Source organism: Ictidomys tridecemlineatus, chromosome 3 (genome assembly GCF_052094955.1).
Source record: "Ictidomys tridecemlineatus isolate mIctTri1 chromosome 3, mIctTri1.hap1, whole genome shotgun sequence".
NCBI lineage: Eukaryota > Metazoa > Chordata > Mammalia > Rodentia > Sciuridae > Ictidomys > Ictidomys tridecemlineatus.
In genome coordinates this window covers 87,342,983-87,369,698 of record NC_135479.1, presented here as the reverse complement: position 1 = coordinate 87,369,698, position 26,716 = coordinate 87,342,983, and the positions used below count along the sequence as shown (strand labels likewise).

General features: G+C 51.2%; 1 protein-coding gene across 6 annotated transcripts in view; it reads right to left on the bottom strand.

The window, feature by feature from the left end:
- Nucleotides 1–26,424, bottom strand: part of Pxylp1 (2-phosphoxylose phosphatase 1) — a 58,375-nt gene extending 31,951 nt beyond the window's left edge. For 2 of the 6 annotated variants that reach the window (XM_005328026.5, XM_078043420.1), the window contains exons 1-2: nt 25,850–25,986; nt 7,969–8,025 (exon numbers count right to left, since the gene is read on the bottom strand). Coding sequence is in view for 1 of the 6 variants with exons in the window: in XM_078043418.1 (XP_077899544.1) it covers nt 25,850–26,258 (409 nt within the window). In the remaining 5 variants the exon portion in view is untranslated. Of the gene's footprint in view, nt 1–7,968; nt 8,026–25,295; nt 25,431–25,723; nt 25,808–25,849 lie in introns of those variants that run through there. The other 4 variants (XM_078043419.1, XM_040269890.2, XM_078043418.1 and 1 more) reach the window with 4 other exon arrangements.
- Between the last annotated feature and the right edge of the window lie 292 nt (nt 26,425–26,716).

The window sequence follows — 26,716 nt, the reverse complement described above, 5'->3', positions numbered from 1 at the left end:
CAAGTGCCCCAGCACCCAGACTGATTGGCAACTCCTTCTGGGGACAGTCCCCTCTAGGTCTGGGAGGGGACTCATCTGCTTCATAAGCTCTTTGACACTTCAGGCTTAAAAAAAAAAAAATACTACCCTGGCTATTCTGCCCATGATTTAATATATTGGGGACCCCAAATAAAATTTTCTGTTTCTGAAATTTGAACTCCTATTAGCTGCCTCCTGGAGATGTTGGTAAGGACATACACAGATCCAGAGGGCGGCTGGGCAGAATCTAGGCTCAGTGAGGGCCAAGGCACTGCACCCCAAGAGGCTAAGATCACAGTAAAGAAACAGAATACGGGTTCATCTGACCATGGTTTCCTCCTGTGGCCACTCAGAGGGTGAGCCCTTGGTGCCCACGAACCCCAATCTCAGATAGTGTCAACCCCGGGGACTCTGGCTCCTGATACAGCCTGGTGGGTTCCTCATGCAACAGTAAACCAAGGGAGCACAGCCTGAGTGGCACACCGGTCTCTGCCCCCTACCCTGGGCAGGCTTCACTGACCACGAGCTCCCAGAGGACAGACACCGAAGTGGCACATGGGCCTGCAAATGTCCGGCTGCAGGGTTTTCAAAGCTACTCTGAGGAAAGATGGTATAGTCGCTCACCACCTTCCTTCCCCCCAGGAGTAGGAGCCCCTGGTCCTCTCTGGCCAGAGAGCCTACAGCTCAAAGCCATGCATTTCCATTCACTGAGCACCGTGGGAGGCAGCAGCCACCTGGCCCTGGGTATTGCCTGGCTCACCCCTTGCAGGGTGGGCGTGCACATATCATACCACATGCAGATAGAAAACAGGAACCCAAGGGCACAAGGCAGAGTGGTGGTGCCAGGCACAAAAGGAACTCCCCTCTATGGGTTACAGTGTCCTTCCCACACGCCACCCACTCTGGCCACAATCTGCTGATCAACACAGATTGAGTTCACCCTGGACATGCCCAGCTCAGCTTCTCACGCTCTTGAAGGGGCAGCAGCTTCTTCAAATGCCATCAATGACTTCCTGACACAGTGATCCTTTTAATGTGAAGAATGGGGAGAGAGAAGACTAGGGAAAAGGCTCAGAGCAAATTTAACCCTTTTGGTGTCTCTGCATTGCCACCGCAAACAAGTATGTTGGCTTTTCTTCATGGTTTCCTCTGCCACCTTCTTTTTGAATGTCCACCTTTGGTCATTCTCATTCTCCTTTGCATGAACATCTCCTAGAGTTGCTGCCTGGGAACTGGCCTTTGGGGCTTTTCTAAGTTCTACCCCTAGGATGGATCTGTAGGCCTGGCTGTCCCTTGCTGCTATATATTTGGGGACCCTACAGGCAGCCAGAGGCAGAGAAAGGGCAAGATCCAGGACTTCAGTCAAGTATTCATCCTCTCTAAGGCTGTTTCCTCATCTAGAAAAGTGGACTAATTACCTCAGGGGACTAAATTTCAGGCTGAGTACAGTCCCCACCATAGCAAAGATATTCCAGAGACAGTGGGTGTGACCACTTTGTCTTGAGTCCTCAGGTCATTTCTCTTGCTTCCTTCCAATCCTGGGAAATAAAAGTTTAGAATGGAAGTTTCTCAGCTCTTGTGGTCCCTCTGGGTGTGTGAACACTCAATATTTGCACGTTCCTGTCCACATCCCTCCTTCTGCAGCGATGGCTCAAGTCTTACCTGGGAGTCACTGTGGGAAATCACCCACCCAGATTTCTGAGTCTAGGTGGGGTCTCTTGCATTGTCACCTCAGAGGCCACACCTGCCTCCTGGTTGCTCTGTTTGCACACAGGAGATTGAGCACCTCTCTTCTGCTGCTGGGCCACATCTGGCCTTTCAGTGACTTCCTGCCTCTAGTTCCTCGGGGATTACCACCTCAGTGACTGGCAGGAGCTAGTCAGCTAGAGTTCGACTCGCTATCCCTTTTCATGTGGGTTTAACCACAATGTGGTTCAGCCTTGTCTCCAGGTAGGCATCAGGCAGAATGTTTCTTTTCTTTTTCTTTCTTTCTTTTTTTTTTTTTGCTGAGTTAAATCTTAGGCTTATTGCATGGTGGATTTATTATAGAAATGGCCTCTGGTTGTTTATGCTTTGCTACATCTGTGGCCTTCCATAGTTTCCTCCTACACCTACTCTCAGTTTGGCCTATGGAACAATACCAGAAGCTTGAAGTGTACATATGCCTGAGGGCTTGTCTTCCTTTGCTACTTCTGGAATACGGAGACCACCATATGAGGATGCCTAAGCTCCTCTACTGGAGGGTGGGGGACCATGTGGAGTGTGGGCAAGCACTCCAAGCTGAGGCTTTCTTCAAACAACCAGCCTGTCAATCATCACACACACGAGTGAGGCCATCCTGGACCAACCCCAAGCCATAGTAGACTATTATCCAGAGAGTCTGTCCAGACTAGGAGGACTTCACAAAGCAAACACAATGGTTGCTGTTATAAGCCAATAGGTTTTGGGGATTTGATACAAAGTAAAAGCTAACTGATGTGATAGGGAGGGAGGAAATGCCTCATGTCTTCACTAGGAAATTCACGGTGAGGATCTCGATCTCCGTAACCTCATCTGTGGCCACCACGTGCAAATCTCCATCTTAATGACATTCTTTAATCAGCAGAGTGCTTTTTGGGAAAGAGGCTGTATTTAGTCTAGATGTAAAATACTTAGGGTATGTTGGGATGACCAGATGGCTGGGATCATGTAACTACTGCTTCTGGTCTTTGGAAAATGTCAGAGGAGAGTCAGAAGAGGAGCGAGCAGAAACCCAAAGAGTGTTGAAGGGAGGATGTCCTTGTGTGCATGCGCGTGTGCACATATGTGTGTCCAGCACAGGAGCCAGAGTGCATGGGTATTACCCCACTGGGGATGCTTCCTCATGAATGTGACTCCCCGGAGCCTTAATGTAGTGGAAACCATGAGACTCCAGAGACCCGCAGATCTTTGTTCAATCCCGGCTCATTGCCTATTTTCCATGCGCTTTCCTGACACACGGTTGACTTTGCTTCTCTGAGTCGTGGGATTCTGACTTTTAAATAAGATTGGAGACAAGAATATGAAAGGTGGGAGGAGCAGACATGGAGACAGGCGTGGGGAGGACTGTGTGGGCCTCAGCTCTACAGCAGCCACTCAGACCACGTGCCTCTCTGAACACAAAAATTCACCCTTTCTCCTCAACTGTGGGTTCTGCTCCATGCTGGGGTTCCTCTCCCAAACTCTGGCCACTTCCCTGTCACCAGCCCCATCCCTCAAGGGGGGCAGACAAACCTGCAGCCACACTGGTGGCCCTGCTCCATGCAGGTCTCTCCTGGGGTGACTCAGCTGTCCTGTCTCACCTTGCCCCGGGTTTTCCAGCCCGGAACATCTGTCTCAGTGTGTTGGGCCCCACTCCCCAAAATCAAGAATCACCAGCCCACTGTCTCTCTCCAGATATGCGGTCCCAGCTTGGCGATGAAGGTCATGATTTTCCTTATTTACTTTTTCCCCCCCAAGACAAAATAGCTATGATAGAACGCAAACTTCCCATGGAGTTGAAGGAGGCTGTGTTGATGGCGGGAGCTGGGACCCCAAGGGGGAGGGTGTGCACATGCCTGTGTGCCTGTGTGCTTGTCTACTGTGGTTACCAGGGTGCAGGCCCTGCGGCTGGGACTATTTCTCCACGGGGAAAATACCCACAGAGAAGTGCACATAGTTCCCAGAGCTCCTTCCCCTTTCCCACGCCAGGAGGACACTCACAACAGCCACGCAATCCTTGGTTCCCCTGCCTGCCATCTTCCTGCAGTCTCTGCTGGGGAGCTCTGTGCCCATCCCGGGGGTAGACTGAAGCTTCTCCAGGTCCCCATCACACGCAGGCAGGCCATACCAGTCACAGCCAGGACTCTAGGTCCAGCCAGGCCTGACGTCTGCCCACTCACAGCCCAGAAAAAAAGAAGTTGTGGGACAATTCAGGGCTGCACCTGCAGCGGGAGGTACTGAGCTATTACAACTCCCTCGTCTCCTCATCCCCAAACAGCTCTGAGCCCCATCACCTTCCAGGGAAAGGATGCTCTTGGTTCAACAGGCTCTATGTTCCAGTTCCCATAAAGACCTCTGTGGGAATGACCGTTTTGTGTCCGGCTGAACATGTAACAGTGGCTCATGGTCAGTGCCTTTGGACGCAGCTTTTAGTCCCCCGTACTAAACCCACATGGTAAAAATATCTGAAACTCAGAAATGGAATAATTACTTTGAATTCCTAATTAGACAGCAAACAAACAAACAGAAAACTCAGCTAACTCAAGCCCACCTCCCTACAAATCTGAGTAGCAAAAGAAATCTGAGTAGCAAAAGAAAAGATTTTAGAATATAATTCCGGAAACAGTAAGAGTTAATAAGCAGTTCCCATTACGTTACGGTAAATACCACTTCTGAGTTAAAAAGAAAAAGAAATGTGTCAAAGGCACTTTTATAAGCTACTACTCCACCACCAGAGGTTTCCACAGGCCAAGTTCTGGCCTTCCCCCCTCCCCCAGTTTTTTTTTAACCTTTTAAGAACTGGAAATGCCACATCAGGCAACAGACCCTGATCTCAGGGTCCCCTTCGAAGGGACAGAACTGAGGGTTTCAAACATGACCACGACTGCTTGAAAGAAAATATGCACTCAATTATCTTTCATTTGTACAGTAAAAATACCATTTCTGGGAATAGAAAGATGGTTTTTAATAAAGAAAATGCACTGGATGTCTTCTATGCTTTGATTTGGGGGAGGATAATCATTTGGGCCTAAATAAATATAACATTACAATAATGTCATTATAATGCAATTGTGATCTAAATATGAACCAAGCGAAGGTAAAAGCATCATCTTATTAGTCCTCTCTCTTCAGGGTCATCTCAGAGTGGAGTTTAATTGCAAAATCAAAGATGCTTGGCTAAGAATAAACCAACCTTGAGGTTGGATGAAGATGGATGGATTTCAGAGCTTCCTGGAAATCCCAGGCAGTGGGATGGGTACCTGGGTCGGAGGGGATGTAGTGGCACCCCCTTCTCCACAGAAAATCTTAACTGGGCTTCTCCAGAAATCTTTACCATGGCTGATTTTAGGACTGTCAGCAAAAGAGTTCAATTTTCTTGTTGCTCTATTTTGCTTGGCCACTGGCCTGGAAGAAATCATCACTCCACGTGCTGAACACCTCCTTACTAGTTTTCCACAAAATTTATCCAGTAGAGTAGTTTGTAAAAGTGTGTTTGCAAATGCAGAGTGTGATTAAAAAAAAAAAAAAAGACAAATCCTTTAACAAGGCCTCTGGCCTTGAGCTGGGCTTCACAGAGATGCCTCCATTTCTAAGACAAGAAAAGTTACCCATTGGGCTCCATGGTAACAGCTGGCAGGGGGAGGAAAGAAAGGGGAGAAGAAGCTCTCCCCTTCTAGGGTGCTGTCCTTGAAGGATTAACCTGCCCAGAACAGGGAAAGAAAAAGCTGCTTTTATGTGAACTTCTGAGCCCCTCCCCTTACATGCTGGGTATACAGTTTTGAAACTACCTGAACTTGGGGTTCAGGGGATTAATTGATTACAGTGAAAGCTGTGCCCTCTGAACCTGGCTGCAGCCAAATAAAACTGTTTTCTGCTGTCTTTGGTGCCCTGCCTTGTCTGTCCCTACTAACAGGGACATGAACTCACAGCATTCACATTCCAGGGTCTCCAGCCAATGTACAGGCTTGGTTCTAAAAGTAAAAGCCAATTCATTCATTCATTCATTCATTCATTCATTCATTCATTCATTCACTCACTCGATTCAAGATCACATGGTGTCAGAAACCATCACAAGTGACCCAGGACACACAACAGGGAATATATATTTTTTTTTTTGGTCATCTTGCAGGTCATAGCTGAAATCCAGTAAAGTATTTGTGGAAGAGTGATACAAGATCTAGGATGTGCTTTAAAGTATTCCAAGGGCAGGGAGTGTTGCAGGGAGACAAAAAGATTGAGGGACACGGACACAGGATGTGGGCAGCTGCTGAAGCTGCATGAGGGATCCGGCGTTCACCACGTGCTCCTCTCTGCTTCCATGGGTCTGGAGTTAAAAGGCTATTTTATTCCTTTTTTTTTTTTTTACAGTTTTAAAAGGTTAAACAACTAAAAGAAAAAAAAAGGGAAGTTCACAGTCTGGTCAGTGAAGAAATGGGCAAGATGATCATTAGGTACTTGAGAAGAGAGGCCAAGGGGGAAGAAGGAGGGGGCAGCAGAGCCTACACTTAGGTCAGGATGCAGTGGGAGGTTTCCTGAAGAGGCGAGGCCACAACTGTCCAGCAACACAATGCAGGGCAGTGCTGGGCCTGGGAACAGCCAGCTGCCCAGAAGCCCCACAGGGCTGGCCTAGGAGCCTCTATCTTATGTGGGTAAGCTCTTGCAAGGCCAGGGCTCTCCTGTGGCTCAGGACCTACCCGTGTGTGGGCTTCAAGGGCCTCACTCCCTCTATCCAGGCCATTTGACCCACTGACCCCAAAGAGTCCTGCCATCCGTGGGACTAGACAACATTCTCACCGATTGGCTTTGCCTCCCAGGAGTCCCCTCTAGGCACAAAGCTGACTCATCTGTAGGCTTGAGCAAGAGGGGGGGTCTCAGCAGTCATGCCACCGAGCAGTGTCAGATGGAGGGACTGACCTTCATGTTCTAGGGCCAGGGTTCTTCTGTCTTTTCTCAGCACCTGGCCTCCTGCAGGAAGCCTGGAGAGGAGCAGCCCCGAGCCTCCTGCCGCTCCCAGCAACAACAGCATCTTAAAGGAGGCCCAGGAGCCTCGAGCACATCCCCCCTCAACACTGCACTTGGCACCACAACCGACCTTCCGGGTGCCTCCCCCACCGGGCACTCTGAGAGGTGATACAACCCAAGTCACCGTCCCATGTAAAACAAAGTGGCGATGGCCACCTCTAGGATAGGAAGGAACCAGTGTGGGAGGGCGCTTCTGCTCAGTGCTGCAGACTGATCCCCAAGCAGCCCCTGGTCACAGGAGCACTGGGCCCCGGTGGTCTGGGCACTGCTTCAGTACCTGCTGGGACCCAGCCACACCCCACAAATCCCTCCTCACTTCCAAGTCCTTCCCACTCAGCTTTGAGGGCGAGCCCAAAGATCGGGGGGCATGGTGGAGCCCTGCTCTGCCCCCTCATGGGCCACGGTGGGCCCTCTATGACATGGGCACCATCAAGGGGCCGTTCAGAGGCTGTGTGAGGGCAAGCGGCATCAACACGTGTAAGGCACATGGCAGGGAACCCAGCTGATAACGGGCTCTTCGTTAAGTGTTAGCAGTGAATTCTCTAGGGGTCAAGTGCCCCCTCTCCCCCAGCTCCAGCAACAGAACGCCCCCTGGAAATCCCAGAGAGGGTCAGAGCTGGAAGAATTTTAAACATCACCTGGCTCAAGTCCTTGACCTGAAGAGGGACCAGGACAGGTGGGTGCTGGCTCAAGGGAACCTGGGCCGCAAGGCTCACACCACCCACCGTGTTCTTTCCTCAGACACACTATGTGGCAGATGCCACTGTCCCCATGTCTAGTCTCCTTCCTCTCATGGGCAGAATCTTTTGGCTCCTTTGGGCTTTAGCGAGAGGCCTGGTCACCCAGCTAGACACGATGTTTCCTAGATTCTTTGGCAACTAATTGTGGGCAAATGATCAAGTTCTGGCCAATGAATTGTGATCGGAAGCTCCTTGGTGATGCCAGATGGAGAGGCGGCTGTCTGCCCCCACCAACCCTGACCTTTCTTCTACCCGCTTTGCACACTCTGCAACACTGAAACGGGGTTGAGCCAGCTCTAAACAACAGGGACAGAGATGGCACCCTAGGGTACCACCGAGAAGAATCCTGCAGGCCCAACGCCACCCTTCTCGAATGCCCACCAACTGCAACTGTTCTACGAGAAAAAAAAGCCATTTCACAAGTTGTCAAAGGTCTCATTTCTCGGAAGCAGCCCAACCCACATCGTACCTAGAGCTCGCCATCAGCACCACGGTACACGGGTCCCCTTCACAGCTCTGTCCATACCTGTGATGAAAAAAGTGACACATGTGATGAGCTGCATGAGGCAGAGGACTCGTCACTGCCCAGGTTGAATATCCCTTTTAGATCTGATAAAAAGGTGACGTGATCATGGACACCTTTGTTCTCTGTGAACTTCACTTTTTGTTTTGATTTAAATAATTCACACACCCATGAAGACTATTGGCTCCAACCACAGAGCACCCCAGCTAACCCAGAGAGGCCCATTGACGCAGAGCAGCCCCAGGCGCTTGGTATCTGAGCTACTCTAGGGCATCATCAGGAAGCCGAGACCCTTCTCTCTCTGTGCTCTTGGCAACCCTCTGTGCTTGTCCAGCCCCCAGGCTGGCTTCTCTTAGGGTCACAAGATGGTGGCCATGCTCCCAGCCGTACCTGGAGGCAGAAGGGGCAGTCCCGTGCATCTCCTGTCTCCTAGAAGCCCCTCCACCAGATTTCCCTGGCAAAAGAGGATCACATGCCCAGGCCCAAACCTAGCACTGGGAAAGGACCACAGCAATGGGTGAAACCAAGATTCACCTCCTGATGGAAGTCTCTCTGTTAGGATCAAGGGAAGAAAGGGATTTCTGTGACAACCCGCACAATTACTCAAAAAAAAAAAAAAAATCATTCTGAAGCTCACTGATCTGATGAAGGCCCTGGCACTAGTAATCTAGCAACCAACACGTACACAGTCATGATTATATGTCTGAAAAGCAGCAGAGCCGCCGGCTCAGGTGTGGTCAGCGGCTCAGTCCAGAGCGGGCCCCGGGCAACCTGCATGCGTTCTCTCAACCAGACCGTTCATCCCACGTCCTACATGTTTTAAAATATGCACCCTGAATTATTTAGCTACTATTCCTTGCCAGAAAAGATTCAAGGCCAATAATCTGCAGATTTAGCAATTTTAAGTTCATGGAATATTAAAGGTTTTTTTCTCCCCCCTTTTATTTGTGAACTGCATATTCCAACCACACTCTCCCTTGTGGCTTCTTTTTATTTTTTCCAGAAGAAACTGGTGGTTTCTCGGGGCCAGAAAAGACCGAACACGGCTTCCACACGCCAGCATTTTTACGCCCACATTCCCTTGGGTTATTTTTTTCCTGACATTTTGGAAGAAGTCTGCGTGGGTCCCGCCTCACTGCCTTTCTTAAGTTGTAGAAGCGTTCTTAATTTAGAATGTCAAGAGCAACTCCGAGTGCCTCAGCAAAGAGGGGGACACACAGTTGGCATGAGTTACTCCCCACAAAGGCACTTTAAAAATATAACTATTTTTTTTTTAAAGATTTTATTTTGCAAGCAAAACTGTGTCAATTAAAAGTTTCTTCAAATGTCAAGGAAAGCACAAGGGGATTAAATAGGCAGGCTGTAAAATTGGAAACGCAAAGTGGGATGTAATAAAGGTTTGGGTGATAAAAGTCACATTTTTTCAAAGCCAAAAAGAAAAAAATTAACAATTCCTCGGAATCACAGATGTACAGTGCCAATCAGGGACACGCAAGTGCATGGGTTGGCAAGGCCACTTACGTTTTCTGACACCTGAGGGTCTATGTTGACAGTACCTCAGAGATGGGGGTTTTGCTCTGGGTGGACACAGGGGTGGCGGAGCCGTGGACGGGAGAGCTCGTGTTGGCCACTACAAGGTGTTTTGTCTGATGCAGTCTTTTCCAGGTGAGAAGCTCACTTATAGAGCTCTGGCAAACCCCTGTGCTCACTGCACATGGCCCAGTCATGACAGGGAGCCGGCACCAGCATCTCCCTGGGTCCTTATCATTGCCAGTGCCCATGAGCAGGAACTCTGTGCCCTTAAAATGTTCTGGAATGCTGCTGCGTCACGGGCAGTGTGGTCAGCACAGGATGAGCCCTCCCATGCCCCTGGAGGTGATCAACAGGCAGCCAGCTGCTGGGGAGACAGGGGAGGGGCTGAGGCAGGGACCTCTAGGGGCTCTCCCCATGTTGACACCTGAGGAGGCCCTGACCCTCTCCAGACTGTGGCTCCTCTGCACTTAACCAAGCGAGAAGGAGAGCCTGAACAGAGCTAAGCGCTGGGCCCTGGAGTCACAGCCACTTAGTTTGGAATCTGAACTGTTACCTGGTCCCTGCCAGTGAAGCAGTTACACTGTTCTGAGTTCCAGCTTAGGTCAAAGTGGCAATGAAACACAAGCTTCAAGGTCAATGACACTTAATGAGAAAGAAGCTGTCGACACAAGTGATGTCCAGAATGCAAAGCAATGGGCAGCTGTTGATCCTTGTGAAGTCACCGGCTTCCACAAACCTGAGATAAACGAGCAAGTACTTGTTCTCATAAATTGAGTTTCTAAGTGTTCACGGTGAACCCCACAAAGAGCTCTCCTGCTGAGTCAGTCACCGGGGGGCACTACTATGTGCAGTGCAGGAAGCCACAGCGGGAGGTCGGCTTGGACTGCGTTGGGTGACTGACTGAACTGTGCAGGTCACAGGGGGTGTCTCTGCTCACTAGCTCTGTGATCTCTGTGATACTCGACCACAGACTGCCACAGCGCTGATCCTGGCACAAGTGACTCAATCCGGTGAAGAGCTCAGCTTCCTCACCTATAGCCGGGAATATTCTTTTGTAAGACAAATCATTCTAACAGATGGATTTTAAAACATAACACAAACTCTTCTTTTTCCCCAAAGAAATGTCTTCCCCACTCTTTCCTGGCCCTCTGGCAGCTGCCCGCAATGCTCCAGCGATGACAAACGACCATTCACTGCCCACGGCCTCCAAGGGCCCCGGCTGGTCCAGCCTCACTCCCACTCCCGACAGCTCTCGGCTTCACAGGAGAGCTTTGCTCCTTGGGGACTTGGAGCCTGTGTCCACGCGTGTTCACCCAGTCAGGGCAGACAGTCTGCTGGGCCAGTGCTTGGGGAGTCAGCCCACAGGGGCGTCAAGCCCCATGAGAAAGAACCCAGGATGGAGAATCTGTGACCCTCTGGAACTGCCTAGAAGAGGGATGGAGGTGAGAACCCCTCCCTTAAGGGACATGCTGCAGCCACCTCACAGGCCACTTGATGTTCTGAAGCCATCACACTGGAGAGCCACATGGGAGGCCACCCAGAGACAGGGATGCCCACGTGGCCCCAGCCGTCCCATCTCCCAGCTGTGTGTCTCCGCAGCCCAGCCATCGTCATGTGAGTGAGAATCCCAAAGCAGCTATGGCTTGAGTATCTGGGTGAGACACCTGCAGGGCACCAGTGGCTGAGCCTAGTCCACCTCCAGACGACGAGGATGGTAGTGAAATGACACCGGGGTGATCTGCTATGTCGAGGCTCTCTGCCACTCTCTTCGGGGACTTTATCAGTCTTGTCTTCTACACCTGCGTCTCCAGCACCCAGAGCAAGGGCTCAATCGCGACTTATGGAGGGAAGAGTTGAACACTTCTGCCATCCTGCCTTCCTTGGCCAGCATGCGCCTCTCCTCTGTCCTTCCAATCCTACCTTACTGCTCCTGGATCATCCTTCAATCCCTGCGCAGAGGTTACTTCCTCAGGGAAGCTACCCTGGCTCTTCCTTGGTGAGAGCCGAATCCTGTCTCACCCTCTCTAGTCACCCTGTATCTCCTTCATGACACTTCTAGGGACTGTCATTACATAATGGAGTGACCACCCTGGAATACCTAACCCTCTGGCTGCTTCCTGCAATGGATCTGGAGGCATGTGACAGCAGGGCTGGCGCCTGTCTGTTCGGGAGCAAGTCCCCGCTGCTGCGCAAAGCTGGGCCCAGAGCGGCCGACTACCTGTGGGAGCATTTTTGAAAACTGGCAGCTGCCGATCTCACTATTAGAAGGCGCTAATTCTTAGGGACTCTCTTTAATACTGAGCTGGACCTGACCTGTACCCACGAGCCCATGCTCCACCGTGCTCTCTAAACCCACTCTCCCCCTGGTCCTCTGCACTACGCAAGCCCCAGGGGACCCAAGAAGCTGAGTGTCTTTTCCAGCTTTACACAGTCATTCTGCGGAAAAGTGAGAAGTTTGGAGTGGGCTCTGGGACACAGAGCCAGCTCAACACGACTTCCACAATCCCACGCAGCCTCCCGGATGCTCCCACCAATATTAAATGAATGCTCTGAAAACAATTGGAATCCCTCCATCCAAAGAAGAGTAAGGAGAGCCAGGCATGATCCACAGGGGCACATAGGGAGCAGGCCGTGCTTCCCAACAGTCCACAGAGGGGGTCCACATACAGCAAGAGCTCTTGGAGATGTCTGGGGGAACCCCCCTTTCTCCAGTCGGGTGAGGGATGAACCCCAAGCAAATTTCTACTTCAGATGTTAACTGGGTTCCTGTTCTCTGTACCATTTCTCTGCGCAGGGTGTTCCTTGGCTTTCCTTTCTTTCCCAGGACCTCTGGAGACAAGGAACATCAGCTAAGGTTAGGAGCACCCCAGGTGATCTGCTGGAGCTCAGCAGGATGGTGCCGCTGAATGACCAAGCTTCTGAAAAGGATGCAATGGCTAGGGGAAACGCATCTGACCTGTCGCCAGAGGACAAAGGAGAGAGAACCAGGCACATGGCTGAGTTTTTCTTCAATGCATTTATGTATGTGTGTGCCAGAAAACTAGGGGCAGGGGATTGCAAATTTAAAACTGAGATGGCATTTCTCTCCCCCCCGCCCCCGTACTGCAGATTGAACCAGGGGTTCTTAACCCCTGAGACACATCCCCAGCCCTTGTTATATTTTATTTATTTTTTACTTTATTTTTTAAAAAATATATTTTTTGTTGTAGGTGGAAAAAATATCTTTATCTTACTTTTATGTGGTGTTGATGATCGAACCCAGTGTCTCAACTTGACAGGCAAACGCTCTACCACTGAGCTACAACCACAGCCCCTTACATTTTATTTTGAGACAGTGTCTTGCTAAATTACCTAGGGCCTCACTAAGTTGTTGAGGCTGGCTTTGAACTCAGGATCCTCCAGCCTCAGCCTCTTGAGCCACTGGGATTATAGGTATGTGTCTCCGCGCCCCCTGCAAGAGATGGCATTTCTCATTTATCACCCTTTGGATTGGCAAAATATTAAAAAGCTCACTCATCTCTAGTGAAAGTTAGTCACTAGGGGAAGATTTCTCTCACTCACTCTCCACGACAGATGGTTAACTGGAATGGCCTCTGCGTCCAGGAAAGTTAACTCCATTAAAACAATAAACAAACACACCTGGTGCCTCAGAAGCTCATATTCTGGGATCTGCCCTACAAAAAAAATGCTCCCTTGTGTGCACAAAACATGAGGAGTCATTGTAAAACCTGCAAACAACTGAAATGCTCACCCTTTGGAGAACTGTCGGAAAAGTGCAGTGTGTTGATGCAGTAGAACATGATTCGGCCTTAAAAAGAAAGAGGTGGGCTTATGACCTGCCATGAAATACAGCCCCAATAAAAACAACAGAGAGTAAAACAGCAACGTAATAACAGATACAGAGCCAGCTCACTTAGGTAAAACCTACATTGTCTTTTTTTTTTTTTTGGTACTGGGAACTGAACCCCAGAGTGCTTAACCACTGAGCCACATCCCTAGACCTTTTTTGTAGTTTATTTAGAGATGGTCTCACTAAGTTACTTAGGGCCTAACTTTTGTTGAGGCTGGCTTTGAACTTGCAAACCTCCTGCCTCCACCTCCCGAGCTGCTGGGATTACAGGTGTGCACCACCACGCCCAAGCCCTACGTTGTCTATCTTAACATGTGTAAGAAAACAGGTAAACTTACAGAAAAAGATCTAGCAGAATTAAAAGATGGCCAGATTAATAGTGGCCATCTCTGTGAAGAGTAAAGGACTTACTATTTTTAATGCTCTGCTTGTATAATAAGTTGTACACGACAAACAACATTGTATTATAACATCAAAAAGTCAAGCTATAACACTTTGCACAGTTTGATCTCAATCATTTTATAAAGGACATATGTCCCAAAGTTTGGCTGAGCAATTTGAGGCAGAGGAGGGAGCAGGACTTCATATTTGTGTATTCTGTAGAATTTTGGAGCTGGTGTTATTTTGAAAAATATGAATTTAAATAACTGCTACTTTAAGAAGGAACAATTGGGGGAGGAAAAAGAAAAAAAGGAAAAACCACTGGAAAGAGAAAAATTCGCACTAAGTAGCATGAGTGGTTATGGCTGTGATTTCAGGTAATCTTGATTTTTGTCCAAAACAAATTGCAAGACGGAAGCTGGCGGACCACACTTTAAAAAGGTAGTGGAGACTAGAAGACTTATTTTCTCACTTACATGTTTCTGCGTGTTCTGGATTTTCTTTAACAGATAGTAAGTTTTCAACTGGGGAAGACAATGCTGGCAACTTTATGATCATTATTAGTTTGTGATACTGGGGGTTGACATCCAGTGGCACTCTACCACATAGCTACATCTCCATTCCTTTTATTTCTTATTTTGAGACAGGGTCTTGCCCAGGCTGGCCTTGAAGTTGGCAATTCTCTTGCCCCAGCAGTCTCTTGCAGCTGAGATCACAGGCGAGAGCCGCCATGCCTGACTTAAATAATAATTTTTCACAAGGTAGTTAAGCAAGATCTTACAAGGAGGGCACATGACAAGCTGTAAAGAGACCAGTCATTTGGAAAAAGTACCCCCTTTCAAAACTCAAAGCAATGTGGAGCCTGATGTGTCATTCAGATAACTGCAGAACGGATGGGGGTTCGAAGGGAGGGGATAGTACAGAAGCCCCGTCCACCTGAGGACCCAGGGCTCCGGGGACACCAGAAGAAAATGCACTACACAGACTACCGGCTCTGGGTCCTGCAGGGAGAGCCTAGGGGCACTTGGGACTGGGAAGACCAGGAAGGGCTGTTGGGAAGAGCAGAAACTGGGAGACCAACAGGGTGGGGGCTGTCCGGGGCCCACCTGACTCGCACAGGCGACAAACACAGGTGTTCCAAGGAGGGGCAACGCATACTGTGGCACAGAGGTAGGGCCCAAACCCCCCCTGTGCTATTGGTGACAGTCCCCATGCACTGAAGCATCAGAGAGCAGGGTAGAGGGTGGCTGGGAGCACCGACCGTCTCTGAGCACATGCCCGACAGGACAAAGGTGGTTCTGTGGGAATGTCACCCTGCGGCTACTGAGGGATCTGCTCCCCTGTGTTCTTCCCACCCTTGGGATGGCATCCTTCAACCTCCTGGGCCCTGATGTTCGGGGGTCACACTGGTTACACAAGTCGTTATACACCTGACAGGCCTGGCAAGACCATGCGGGGCCCTCCTACACTGCTATCCTCCAAGCAACCCATATTCCGGGGCTGAGTGATGGCTGGGGTCCCTGAGTCGCAGTTTATGGGACCTCCCTGGGACCGAGGTCCAAACCTTTTATTCCACCACTTTCCAGCTTGGGCAAGTTCTTTCCTCTCTCTGAGCTGCAGCTGCGTTTTCTGTACAGGGTGGTTTTACTTATTCAATCAACAAATATTTACTGAGCACCTACAAGAAGCTGGGGATTAGTAGCCCAAATTGGCCCGATGGGGGTTATATTCTGGTGGACGTCACCTACCTCATGGAGCTGGCAGTAGGGGGCGGGGATTTAACGGAGGTACCTGGAAAACACTCGGGATGATAATGAGGCTCCTCTTCCTCAGTGTTATTCACATTCCCACAGCACTTGGACCAAGGAGACCCTCCATGAACACCACTGGACGGGCCAGTCTCTGTCTATGGATTCAGATTAACCGACCTTGAAGCAAAGAGCTGTTCACTGAGCCCTTGGCTTAGACAAGCAGAAGCTCCTCATCCCCATTCTAGGTCAAGTCCACTATAATAAACAGGACTGGGAGGGACAGTGCAGGAGGCCACCCTGGGGGCCACTCATCACCACAGGGGCAGCTGACAGCTTTGCTAAACCCTGGCTCAGCCCTCAGGTCCCTGGGGAAGGGGAGGGCAACACCACTCCCTGGCACTGCTGGGACCTGTGAATGCCTCAGGAGGTGCTGACCACAGTGCTGGCCAAGTCACCCACTGGAAACAGGACGTAGGTACCCGAGGGACTGCAGGCCAGCACCTCATGGGCCCCAGGGAGATGACCAGCCTCTCCAAGCAGGCCAATCTGTGGCCAGGTGAGCCCTACATGGCAGGTTTCAGGGTTAAGTGTCCACTTCAATGTGCTCACGGTGAGGGGTGGACTCTGGGGCAGGGATGGGCATCAGGACACATTCTGGGCGAGTGGTAAGAAGTACTGGCATGAGTCCAAGTGAGAAAAGCACTGTAAGCCAACTTAGAACCTCGTCCCCGGGGCTCCAGGAGAGAGCTCCATCAAAACCCTCTCTGGCAAGCCCCTTGATGTGTGGTGACAGTTCCAGCTCTCCTCTCCAACTTCACGCTGGTGCTCTGGTGCCAGACTCTATTTTTACAGCTTGAGTAATGCCTGGGCAAAGGACCAGACAGGAATTCGAGACACAGGGGCATGAGAGGTGACGGCACAAGCCACAGGGCCCACATCCTCCTCAGCTTCCCCCAGCAAACCCTTCAGAGCGGGGTCCACGATCCGCCCTCAGGCTCTGGCCCTGTCCCTCCACAGTCTCGCCCCCCTGCAGCCTAGGCCTGAGTTCCGCTGGGGCTGGGTCTTCACCTGCCTTGTCCACTGCTGCCCGCCCAGGCCCTGGAGCACAGCGTCACTGGATGAGTGGCCACATCAGCCACTCAGCTGTGTGCTCCTTTTCGTGATTCAGGGTTTGTGCCTGGTTTATTCTCCTGGCCCCCAAGCTTTCCTGACCTGGTTAATTCCAGCTCATCCTTAAACTCAGGCCAACTTGGAACCCAAGCCTGGGCGATGTCCTCCAAAGTCGGGTAACCTCAGTCCTCCAGAGCCTACCCATGCCACAAAGCTCATCAACACTATAGAGGCTCAGGGGACCGTCCCCACCTGCCTGCCCCAGGGCTGGATGGGATGGGAGGTGGCAGATGACACAGAGCACAGTAAGCCTCAGGGTTCAGCAAGTGTGTGTAGGAAAAAGGGGAGGCACGGAGGGGACCAGGTACCAGGGATGCTGTGGATTGAGGAGCACCTGTCACGGTAACCTACAACAACTGGAGAAGGAGAAGGCACCAAAACCCAAGAGATGACACATATTAGCGAGAAGTAAGTGGGAGATGTTTCTCAATGAATGAGAATGGGCATTCATCCCCTCCAGTTGTAAGCTGGGTGGGGGGCTGGAGAGAAACTCAGGAAGATCAGGAGAGGGCGCTTGACAGGGGCTGAAGGCCATCTCCCCTGGGTTAACCTCCAACTACTGAGGCCACTCAACGGGGACCTGTTCTCACAAAGATGCTTGTACCTGCGAACGGCAGCCTAGGAGCCTCCACCCGCCCACGAGGAACAGCCACTCTGGAATTTGTTTGAGCAAAGATCAGATGCCCACAGGGTTGGGCCACGACACATATTTGTCTAGGCAGGGAGCCTTCCTTGGTGTACCTGCTGACTGTTCACATGGCCCTTTTAACTGGGAGAAACGTGATGGGGTTCTGCCCAGGAAACGAGGGGGACTATTGGGGAAGGTCTGATTTCCTGAGAAAAGGAGACAATGTGGCTGGCATCGCCTCCTTTCTGAACCAGACATTTGCACCATGAAGGAAGGGCTGACAGAATAACAGAAGAGTCAGTCTGTCCAGGCACGAGTCGCTGAAAACCAACACCAGTAGCCTCCGGCCTTCAGACACCTGTCACAGGAGAAAAGCAAACACCTACTGGTGTTAGGCTCGGAGGCAGGACTTTTGGTTACTTGCAGCCAAACGCACTGTGCTAGTCAGCTTTGTGTTGCTGTGACCAAAACACCTGGCGAGAACGACTTAGAGGAGGAAGAGCTTATTTTGGCTCATGGTTTCAAAGGTTCAGAAAGTGACAGGCCCACGCCATTGCTCTGGGCCTGAGGCAAGGCAGATAGATCATCATGGCAGAAGGTGGGTAGAGGAAAGCTGCTCACCTCATGGTGGCCAGGAAGCACAGAGACTGTGAGGCACCACAGCAAAAATATCAATCCCCAAGGCACACCCCAGTGACCCACTTCCAGTAGCCACGCCCCACCTGCCCACCGTTACCGTTCAAATGATGAATCCATCAAATGGACTAATCTGCTGATTAGGGTATGGCTCTCATAATGCGATCATTCCACCTCTGAACATTCCTGCATTGACATGGGAGCTTTGGGAAGACACCTTATGACACACATAATGCCATAATGACATAACGGACATGCCCTTCCACCACTCATCACTTATTTTATTCAACGACCTTTACTGAGGCTATTTACTGCTCCAAGGCCAAAGCTTCTGAGAAGTGCTGGGTGTAGCCACGGCCCTCCAGGGCACCCCAGTCAAGCTGGGGAGAGAGCTGCATGAGCCAGAGGGATGTGGCACTGGGCAGAGGGCCAGCACCAAGGTGAGGAGTTCCAACCCCCCTTTCTGGCATTTGCTGCCTATAAAAAGGCTAGGCACACCTGTAATCCCTGAGGCTCGGGAGGCTGAGGCAGGAGGATTGAGAGTTCAAAGCCAGCCTTGGCAACAGCAAGGTGCTAAGCAACTCAGTGAGACTCTGTCTCTAAATAAAATACAAAATAGGGCTGGGGATGTGGCTCAGGGGTCAACTGCCCCTGAGTTCAATCCCTGGCATCCCTGCCCCAGCCCCCCCACCCCCGCAAAAAAAAAAAAAGCAAATAAAAAGAATGAACTGTCCTCAGCCCAGCCAACTGCAATTACTTACTCTAAGTAGAGTGTTAAACACCACCAATGAATGCAGCCGCTTCTAGATAATCAGCAGTCACGAGAGCAAGATGCACAAAAGGAGAAAATCAAAAATCATATGCTGCTAACTTAGAGATGCTGGAGATCCTGTGAGCTGGCTTGCTTAGATCCTCCTGCCTGCTGACGTTAGTGATCTCCTAAAATATACTTAGTTTCTCAGAAAGACAGTAATTTTTCATCTTGAAGATGGAGCCCAAAGGGAAAGAAAAAAAAATCAACTCTCTATGCCATGACCTTCAGCCATAAATGCCCAAGCTTTGATTTTTTCAGGTCTGTTTCCTAATGGAGAGGCAGACAGACAGACTGGCGACGAAAACGGACAGGGCCTAGGAAATCAAGGAGCCGAATGGAACTACAGAAGCGAGGGCACCCGGGGAACTAGACAAAAGGAGCCCCCTTTAACTCAACTCCCCCTGACAAACCAACCACTGGCATCATTTGCCATTCTCTATTTCCAAGCATGGGGCGAGTATCAAAATGTAGAATACCATCTCATTCATTTTGAGTCCCGGTAGTTTAAAAATGAATAAAAAATAACCAGGCTGCCCACTAAGAGAACTGACCCTCAGTTTCCCCGGGACAGGGCAGAGGGTGCTCGAGCCCTGCCCAATGAGGCGCAGAAGCGCTCGAGCAGCCACCACAGGAGGGTTCTCTGGTCCACAGCCCTCGGCTGCAGGCCCTGTGCCAACTCGGCTGTGGCAGGTGCCGGCCGGGCAGGCTGCCATGCCAACTCCTGGAGGATGCATGGACCCAGGGCAGGGAAGGTCTGCGGAGGAAGGGCCTCCCTTTCCAGGACCAGTCGGTGGACCCACGCCAATCAACACAGCCTCTAGGGCCAAGGAGGTTCCAGCTACAGCAGACACAGAAGCCTGGTGGTCGGCTCCTCCCCAGTCTACCCTTGGGAGCTGCTACAACCACCATTCCTTGCTCTAAAAGCTGGGTCTCTGGTGAGACGGTGGCTCCGGTGGCTCCGGGAACTGCAGAAGGGCCCCTGTAAAACAGCCGCAAGGGCAACATTCTGTCAATGGGGACCAATAATAGCACTGTCACACCAGGTGAGGAAACACTGAGTCTATGGTCTCTTGTCATGCTTCCTGCTAACAACTTGTGGCCCAGAGTGACAGTTGGAACATTAACCAACAGCAGTGCCAGACACACACCAATCAAAATGAGTACCTGACTTAAACAGTTGGCAAGGTCATATGATACAGGTATGTACCAGCTAAAGATCACGCCCCCACCCCCACCCCCATCCCAATAATGGTCAGCACCTTCCAGGCCATACCCCAGCCTCGAGGGCCAGAGCACGAGGCCCAGAGCTAGGTGAGTGCCTGGAAATGCTCCCGCACTGTCACACCTGCACTGTCACAAATGCCTGCATTGTAGAATTCTCTGCACTGTCATATATGTCCTTCCCTGGGAACACAAGAGATCCTGTGCTTTGTATTATCATATACTCATCATCTCTGTATGCTCATCTGGCACCTAGGATGTATTTGTAAGAAGCTAACAGTGTTTAGGCATGGACCATATGTTGGGTGCTGTTCTGTCACATACGATCTCATTTTAGTTTCACAATACCAGAAAGCAAGAAGCAGGTATTACCATTACCCCAGTTTTACAAATAAGGAAACAGAGTCACAAGGTACAAGGATACAAGCTAGAGATGGCAGGTCCAGGATTCAATGCCAATCTAGCTTTGGAGTTCATACTCTTAATCACTGTTCTGAAGACACAAGCAAACCTAGGCCCTGTAGCATCAAGAGAACCAGAAACCCAGGAACCCGAGAAACCCTTCCAGGGGGGTTCTGGGGGTACAGCACATGCATTGGTTTTGCTTGTGTGACTTGCAGAGTACCCTAAAGAAAACCAATACCGACTTTGACCCCTAAGCAGGAGACCATTTTCAAGTAATTATGTAACCACATCTGGTTATCAGGCAACTGTAGCAGCAATACCCAAGTTTACATCCTGATTCTCTGCTGAAGAGATCTCACTTCTAGGGAGAAAGATTTAACCACTCTGAGGTCCCATTTCCCTATTTCTAGGTAGATCCAGACTTGCCAGAATCCAATGAGATCGAAGATTCCATCTCATCAATGAACTCATACAGTTGCCTCTATGGTCAGATAGTATATAAACACAATGTATGACAACTGATATATTTCAATAAAGCCAAATTTCTATACTCACTAATCTATACTTTAAATTTTTCTATATTTGTCTATACTTTTAAAAAAGTCCTAATTAATATATTTGTATTCTATTCATGATATTCAAAAAATGATAGTTTATTTCTGTAAGACCTTTCCATTCTTATTTCTGAGCTTCCAAACATTTCTGCTATAATTTGATAACCTTTCTCTGTTCCCCTGGATCCAAATGCCTCTTTCATTTTAGAAGCATAAAGAGTTATCAAGACTCTTTGGAAGGGGAGGGGGGATAGTAGGGGATAGGAAAGGTAGCAGAATACAACAGTTACTAATAGGGCATATTATGTAAAATTGTGGATGTGTAACCGACGTGATTCTGCAATCTGCATTTGGGGTAAAATTGGGTGTTCATAACCCACTTCAATCTAATGTACGAAATATGATATGTCAAGAGCTTTGTAATGTTGTGAACAACCAATAAAAAGATCTGTTTCTTAAAAAAAAAAAAAAAAAGATTCTTTGGACCTAATGGTACTCCTGGATCCAGGAGTAAATGTTTTATACTAATTCCTGTATTTGCTGTGACATATTTAGCAAGCAATAGCCTCATCTTATTTAGTAGTTAAAATGCTGAAAACGAAACTGTGGTATCTCTGATGGCCGGTGGTGGATGCAAGAATGGTGCAAGCTGAGGAAAGCAAGCTGTGTGTTTTTGTTGGTTGGAAAGACACAAGTCTCCAAGTAATTGAGGGGTAGGACAAATCGTGTTCAAACTACTTGTATATTTGGTAGAAATGATGGCTGTGCCCACAAAGAGAAGTGGAGGAGGGGAGGGGAGAGGAAGGGATGGGGAGGTCAAAACCAGATGAAGTAATTTTTACCTCACTCCGTTTTCTGAAGCTCTGATTTCTATGCTGTTGACTATAGTTCTCCCTAAAGAAGTTGGTAGCACATAGAGACAGAGAGGGTGGCAACCAGATGACAAAGGGATGCCTTGCAAACAGGAATATGAAGGTCCACGTGGGAGGTGACCGCGAATATAAAGAGAAGTTTTGAGTTCCCACAGTCTCCATTACTAGATAGAACTCTCTTCCAGCCAAGTGCCCAGCCCAGGTGGTTTTGCTGGTGGGAAACCCATGTGCGGATGGGTGGGCATGGGAAGGAGGGGTGCAGGAATGGACAGAGGCAGGTGTGGACGGACAACCCAGCCAAGAGGAAGTACAGACTGCCTCCTCACTGCAGGCCCGTCCACATTTTTTTCTCAAGCCCGTTAATCATTAACATCCTCCACGATCCTGAGGTTCCTCCCCCCTTCACTAGGAATTGATCTTTTTACCAAAGCCAAGGACTTCCCCAACCAAAATCCAAGAAAGGGCAGAGCAGCCTGCAGGCTCTAGGGGTGCAGTGCAGAGTGGGGAGCATGTGGTCCAGTGAGGTGACCACGGCTCTCCTGCCTTCTTGACTAGAGCAGACCCTGCAGTTCCTTCTGGGCTCCCAGATGCCTCCTCATGCAGCCCTGCAGTGGCTGCAGGGTGAGCGGCTGCACTGATCCCTATGCTACCAGTGAGGCTGTCTCACAGCTCCAAGAAGGGTCCTTAGCAAGCTGCTCCTATCAAAAGCCGACCCACCCCCCCATCCTACTAGAAGGCTATGTCTTCTTTACCCACCAAGTGCAGGTGCACTGAGCCTCCGAGCTGCTTCTTTTGACACTTCCCTGGGCTTTCTCCTCAGCATCTCAAGTGCAAGGTGGCTCCCCCAGGTCAGGCCCCCAGGCCACCCAAGCACCACACCCCTCACAGACACTTAAAACTGCCCAGCACCCTCCTACCGGGTCAAGCCCAACTCTGCTGGCTTTGAACAGGGGCTCAGCACTTTGGGCCATTTAGTCTATCTCAGTGACTGCTCCTAATGGTAATCTTGACACAAGAATGTGGGCACACTTCCGTACCCACCAAGTAAGATCCTTGTCCCAGAAAGATCCTGGGGCTGAATCTCCCCTTCTGGATTTTCAGGATCTTAAACATTCTCTCATCCTTTCTCCTGCCCTTGAGATAGTAGTCTCTCTCTCTCTCTCCTCTCTCTTCCCCTCCCTTTCTCTCTCACTCACGGAACTGCAGGCATCAATTAAACCTCTTCTAGAAAACAGATTTGTGCCAGCTGCAGGAATTCTGGGTAAAAGCCAGACCTAAAGACAGAGGCAGTCTGGGTAAGAAAGATAAGCTCATGACAGCCTGGGGCAGTGCAGGTTCCCACATCCAAATGGCACTCTGAATTCTAGTCCCTCCCAGATTCCTGAACAAAGGGGGTCTGGCCCGCCCTGGCCCAAGCTCTGACTGTACTCCCTCACTGCTGACCTTTCACACAGACAGAGAGATGGACTTTGCTCCATCTGCCGTGAAGCACAGCCACTCCTGACAGACCAAAGCAGTCCCCAGGCACCAGCCTCTGCCCACCCCTATTATGCTGCAAGCTATACTGATAGAAGTGGGCAAGAAGTATGCCCTCCAGAGGAAGCAACTTTGGGGTAGGGAGCACCCACTGGAGTGAGTGGGTGAGTTATACTCATATACTCCAGCCTAATGTGGACAGTGGGGCTCTGCAAGTGATCCGTTCTTCTGAGAGTGTCCTCCCAGTGGGCAGGAATGGGGGATGCCCAAGAGGGCTAAGGCTGCAGCTCAGGTCCTTTAGGTTACACTGAGGTGGACTCACCTCTCAGCAAGAGGCCTCAGTAGCTCCTCAGGGTGGCCATGGCCTCCCAACTCCACTTCTGGGATGAGGGCAACTGATTTCCTTCATGGAAATTCTGGAGGCCCATTGAGGTTATAGACAGCTGTCAAAATCTGATATGGAGATTGAGCTCCTTGTCCATCCCCCCAACACACAAATGAGTTTGTCTCTAGTGAGACTGTGTGTGCGCACATGCGCACGCATGTCTGTATTTAAATCTGTTGAATTGAAGTATAACATTTTGAAAACAACTCAGCACAATGGAAAAACACAGATCGTGGACTCAAGACACATTGAATTCATTTCTTAACAAACACTGAGTAAAATACCAGGCAAGGGGGTGCCAGGCAGGGCCCTGGGGCCACAGAGATGGGTCTATCTCATCCCTGAAGGTGCTCCTAGCCAGTAGAGCTCCTGACAGTCAGCAGCTCATCACAGTAAAGTACAAGAGGATGCCTACAGGAATTTGTGGACACTCAGAGGGAACCTACTGAACCCCAGTGAGCCCTTGGTTGATTTTTCTATTCAGTGGTAAAGGAATATTGAGTTAATTACTATTCAAGCAGATCAATAGGGAAAAAAAAAGTTACAGATAGGGTAGTTCCACCTTGCTCAGAGTGCTGGTGTTCTGAAAGCCGGGTGGCTGACCTGTCCTGGCACCCAAATGTGGCCTCCCAACGCCTCTGTGAGGGAGGGCTGGCCAGGAGCCAATACCTAAAAGAGAAGTACCCCTGACATGTCTCTTCTCTGAAAATGAGCAATTAATTTAATCCAGGACTTAATGAAAGCCTCCAAAAGGGATGGGGCGGATGCACACACTGGCTTCCAGGCTGTCACCATGCATCTCCACCTCTCTCCAGGGACGACAAGGCTTTCCAAGCCATCTGTTTTAAACCCTCTTCCCACAGATGTCAGACTGGGCACCAACACCTTTGAGGAGGACGAGCTGCTGCCAAGCCCCACTACAGTCACGTCTCATTTGAAAGAGTGGGCTGGACTCAGCACTGTTTTCCGCACACTCGGGGTCCACCCTCCTGCCTTCTGCAAACAGCAACAAATGCCCCCCAAGTTGCTTAACTCTCACAGACTGCCCACCCCTGGGCCATCCATCCCACATTTCCCCACTCACACCCCGATCTATTCCACGCCCCTCATGATTTTACTTGTTGCATGTTTCGAAAGCATCCTTGCCTTACCACCAACAGTGGCCACCCAGGCGGGGACAGCCTCGTTCCCCACAGTGCCCTTTGCAACCCTACAGCTGAAGCGGAAAAATATGGCTCCACGTTCTCCTGCATCGCTAATCCTTTCCCCTCCACAGGTATAACTTGAAAGCCAGCTAAGGCGCAAAGAAAAGCAACCTGCTCTGAGCAAATCTTTTTTTTTTTTTTTTTTGCATGTGACAAAACCGGTTTCTTTAAAAAAAAAATCGCGATGTATTCAAGTTCTCCGGCAAAAGCAATGTGGGGTCTATACACACAGTCCCAAGCTGAGCATGCAGGGAGGTTAACCTGCGCGCGCGGAGCGGTCCCTCGGCGGGGCCGTGGCTCTTGGAGCTGCCGCGCGGGCGGCAGGTAGCTGCCCGGAGGTACCAGCCCCACACCCCAGAAAGGCCGACGAGAAGTTGCGGTCGCCTTCTTACCTGGACCCGAGTGGGTTCGGGACTGACAGGGAAAGGGAATCCCGAGAGCTCGAATTCTGGCTGAAACGGGCGGCAGGAGTGCGGGGGCCGAGCAGGAGCGGGCTGGGGGACAGGGACCTGGAGGAGGCAGGCTCGGCAGGAGAGGCGCGGAGCAGGGGTGGGAGAAGCTCCGGGTAGGCGAAGGCGGAGGCGAGGGCTCGGGCGGGAGCAGGGGATTTGCAGGCAGGTTAGACGGCGCCGGGGCTTGGAGAAGGGGCGCCGGGCCGGAGGGGGTGGGGGTTGGCTGGGACGAGGGGAGCGCGGGGGAGTGGCTTGAGGAGGGGGCGCGAGTCTGCGGCTGGGACTCGGGGAGGGCGCAGGGACAGGGGACGGAGCTTGGTCGCTGGGCTCAGATCTGATGCTTGGAAACCCTCGCCAGTGTCCCCCACCTCTGTCCTACCCGCGCGTTGCCCCTCAGTCTCCCAATCCTGGATCGTGGACGCCCGCCCGCCTCGCGCCTCCGCGCCGCTCAGCGCCAACGGCAACTGCCCGGCCTGGGCGCGCGCCGCACTCACCGCCCATGGTCCCGGCCCGGCCCGGGCTCCGCCGCCGCGCGCCGGGCTCGCCGCCGGCTGCCAGCTCCTCGAAGCGGGAGGGGAGGCTAGGGCGGCGCGCAACGGCCTCGGGGCAGCGCGGGCTGCCGCAGCGCCCCCTGCCGACCCCGCCGCGCCCCAGGCCCGGCCCGCCTTGCGCCGGGCACCCTCGAGCTCCGCCCCGCAGGCAGCGGTGCAGTGCAGGCGGGCAGAATCGTCGGGCGGGCGCAAAGGGATTTGGGAAAGGACGCTGCCTGGGAAAGGCTAAGCAGTCTCCAGGGGCCGGCCGGTCGTCAGAGCTCCAACGCGAAAGCACACGCAGTACCAGCGCGCAGAGACGGCGGCCACCGACTCGCTGGGTCCTGCGCGTCTCCCAACGCTCGATTGACATCAGGGAGTGCTCTGACGCGCGCCAAGGCCTGGAGACCGACCTGGCCCAGCCCTGGGCCCTGATGTGGGTGCTTTTGAGCTATGTCTGGCCTGTCTCTGCCGATTTCATTGCCGAGGGGGGCGTGAGTGTTTGGGGTCCTCCGGGTGCCGCGCGGACCCCAACTGTCAGGATCCTTACCACGGTGACCCCCGCGCCCCGCCCCAAGCCTATCCACGCTTCTCTTCCGGCGCGGACCACATCCGGCCTGTGTCAACTCTAGACCTCACTGCTACTCAGTCCCCAACAGTGTTCAGCCACTCCGGAGCGTTGCGCGCTCACGCACAAACACGTATACACAGCTTCTCGGCCCAGCGGGGTCAGCTACTGAAGATCCATCTGAGTAGCACTTGCCGATGTGTGCAATCTCATTGTTGGACCTCGTCTTTCACTCATCGGTGGGACTCAAATCCACATACCCA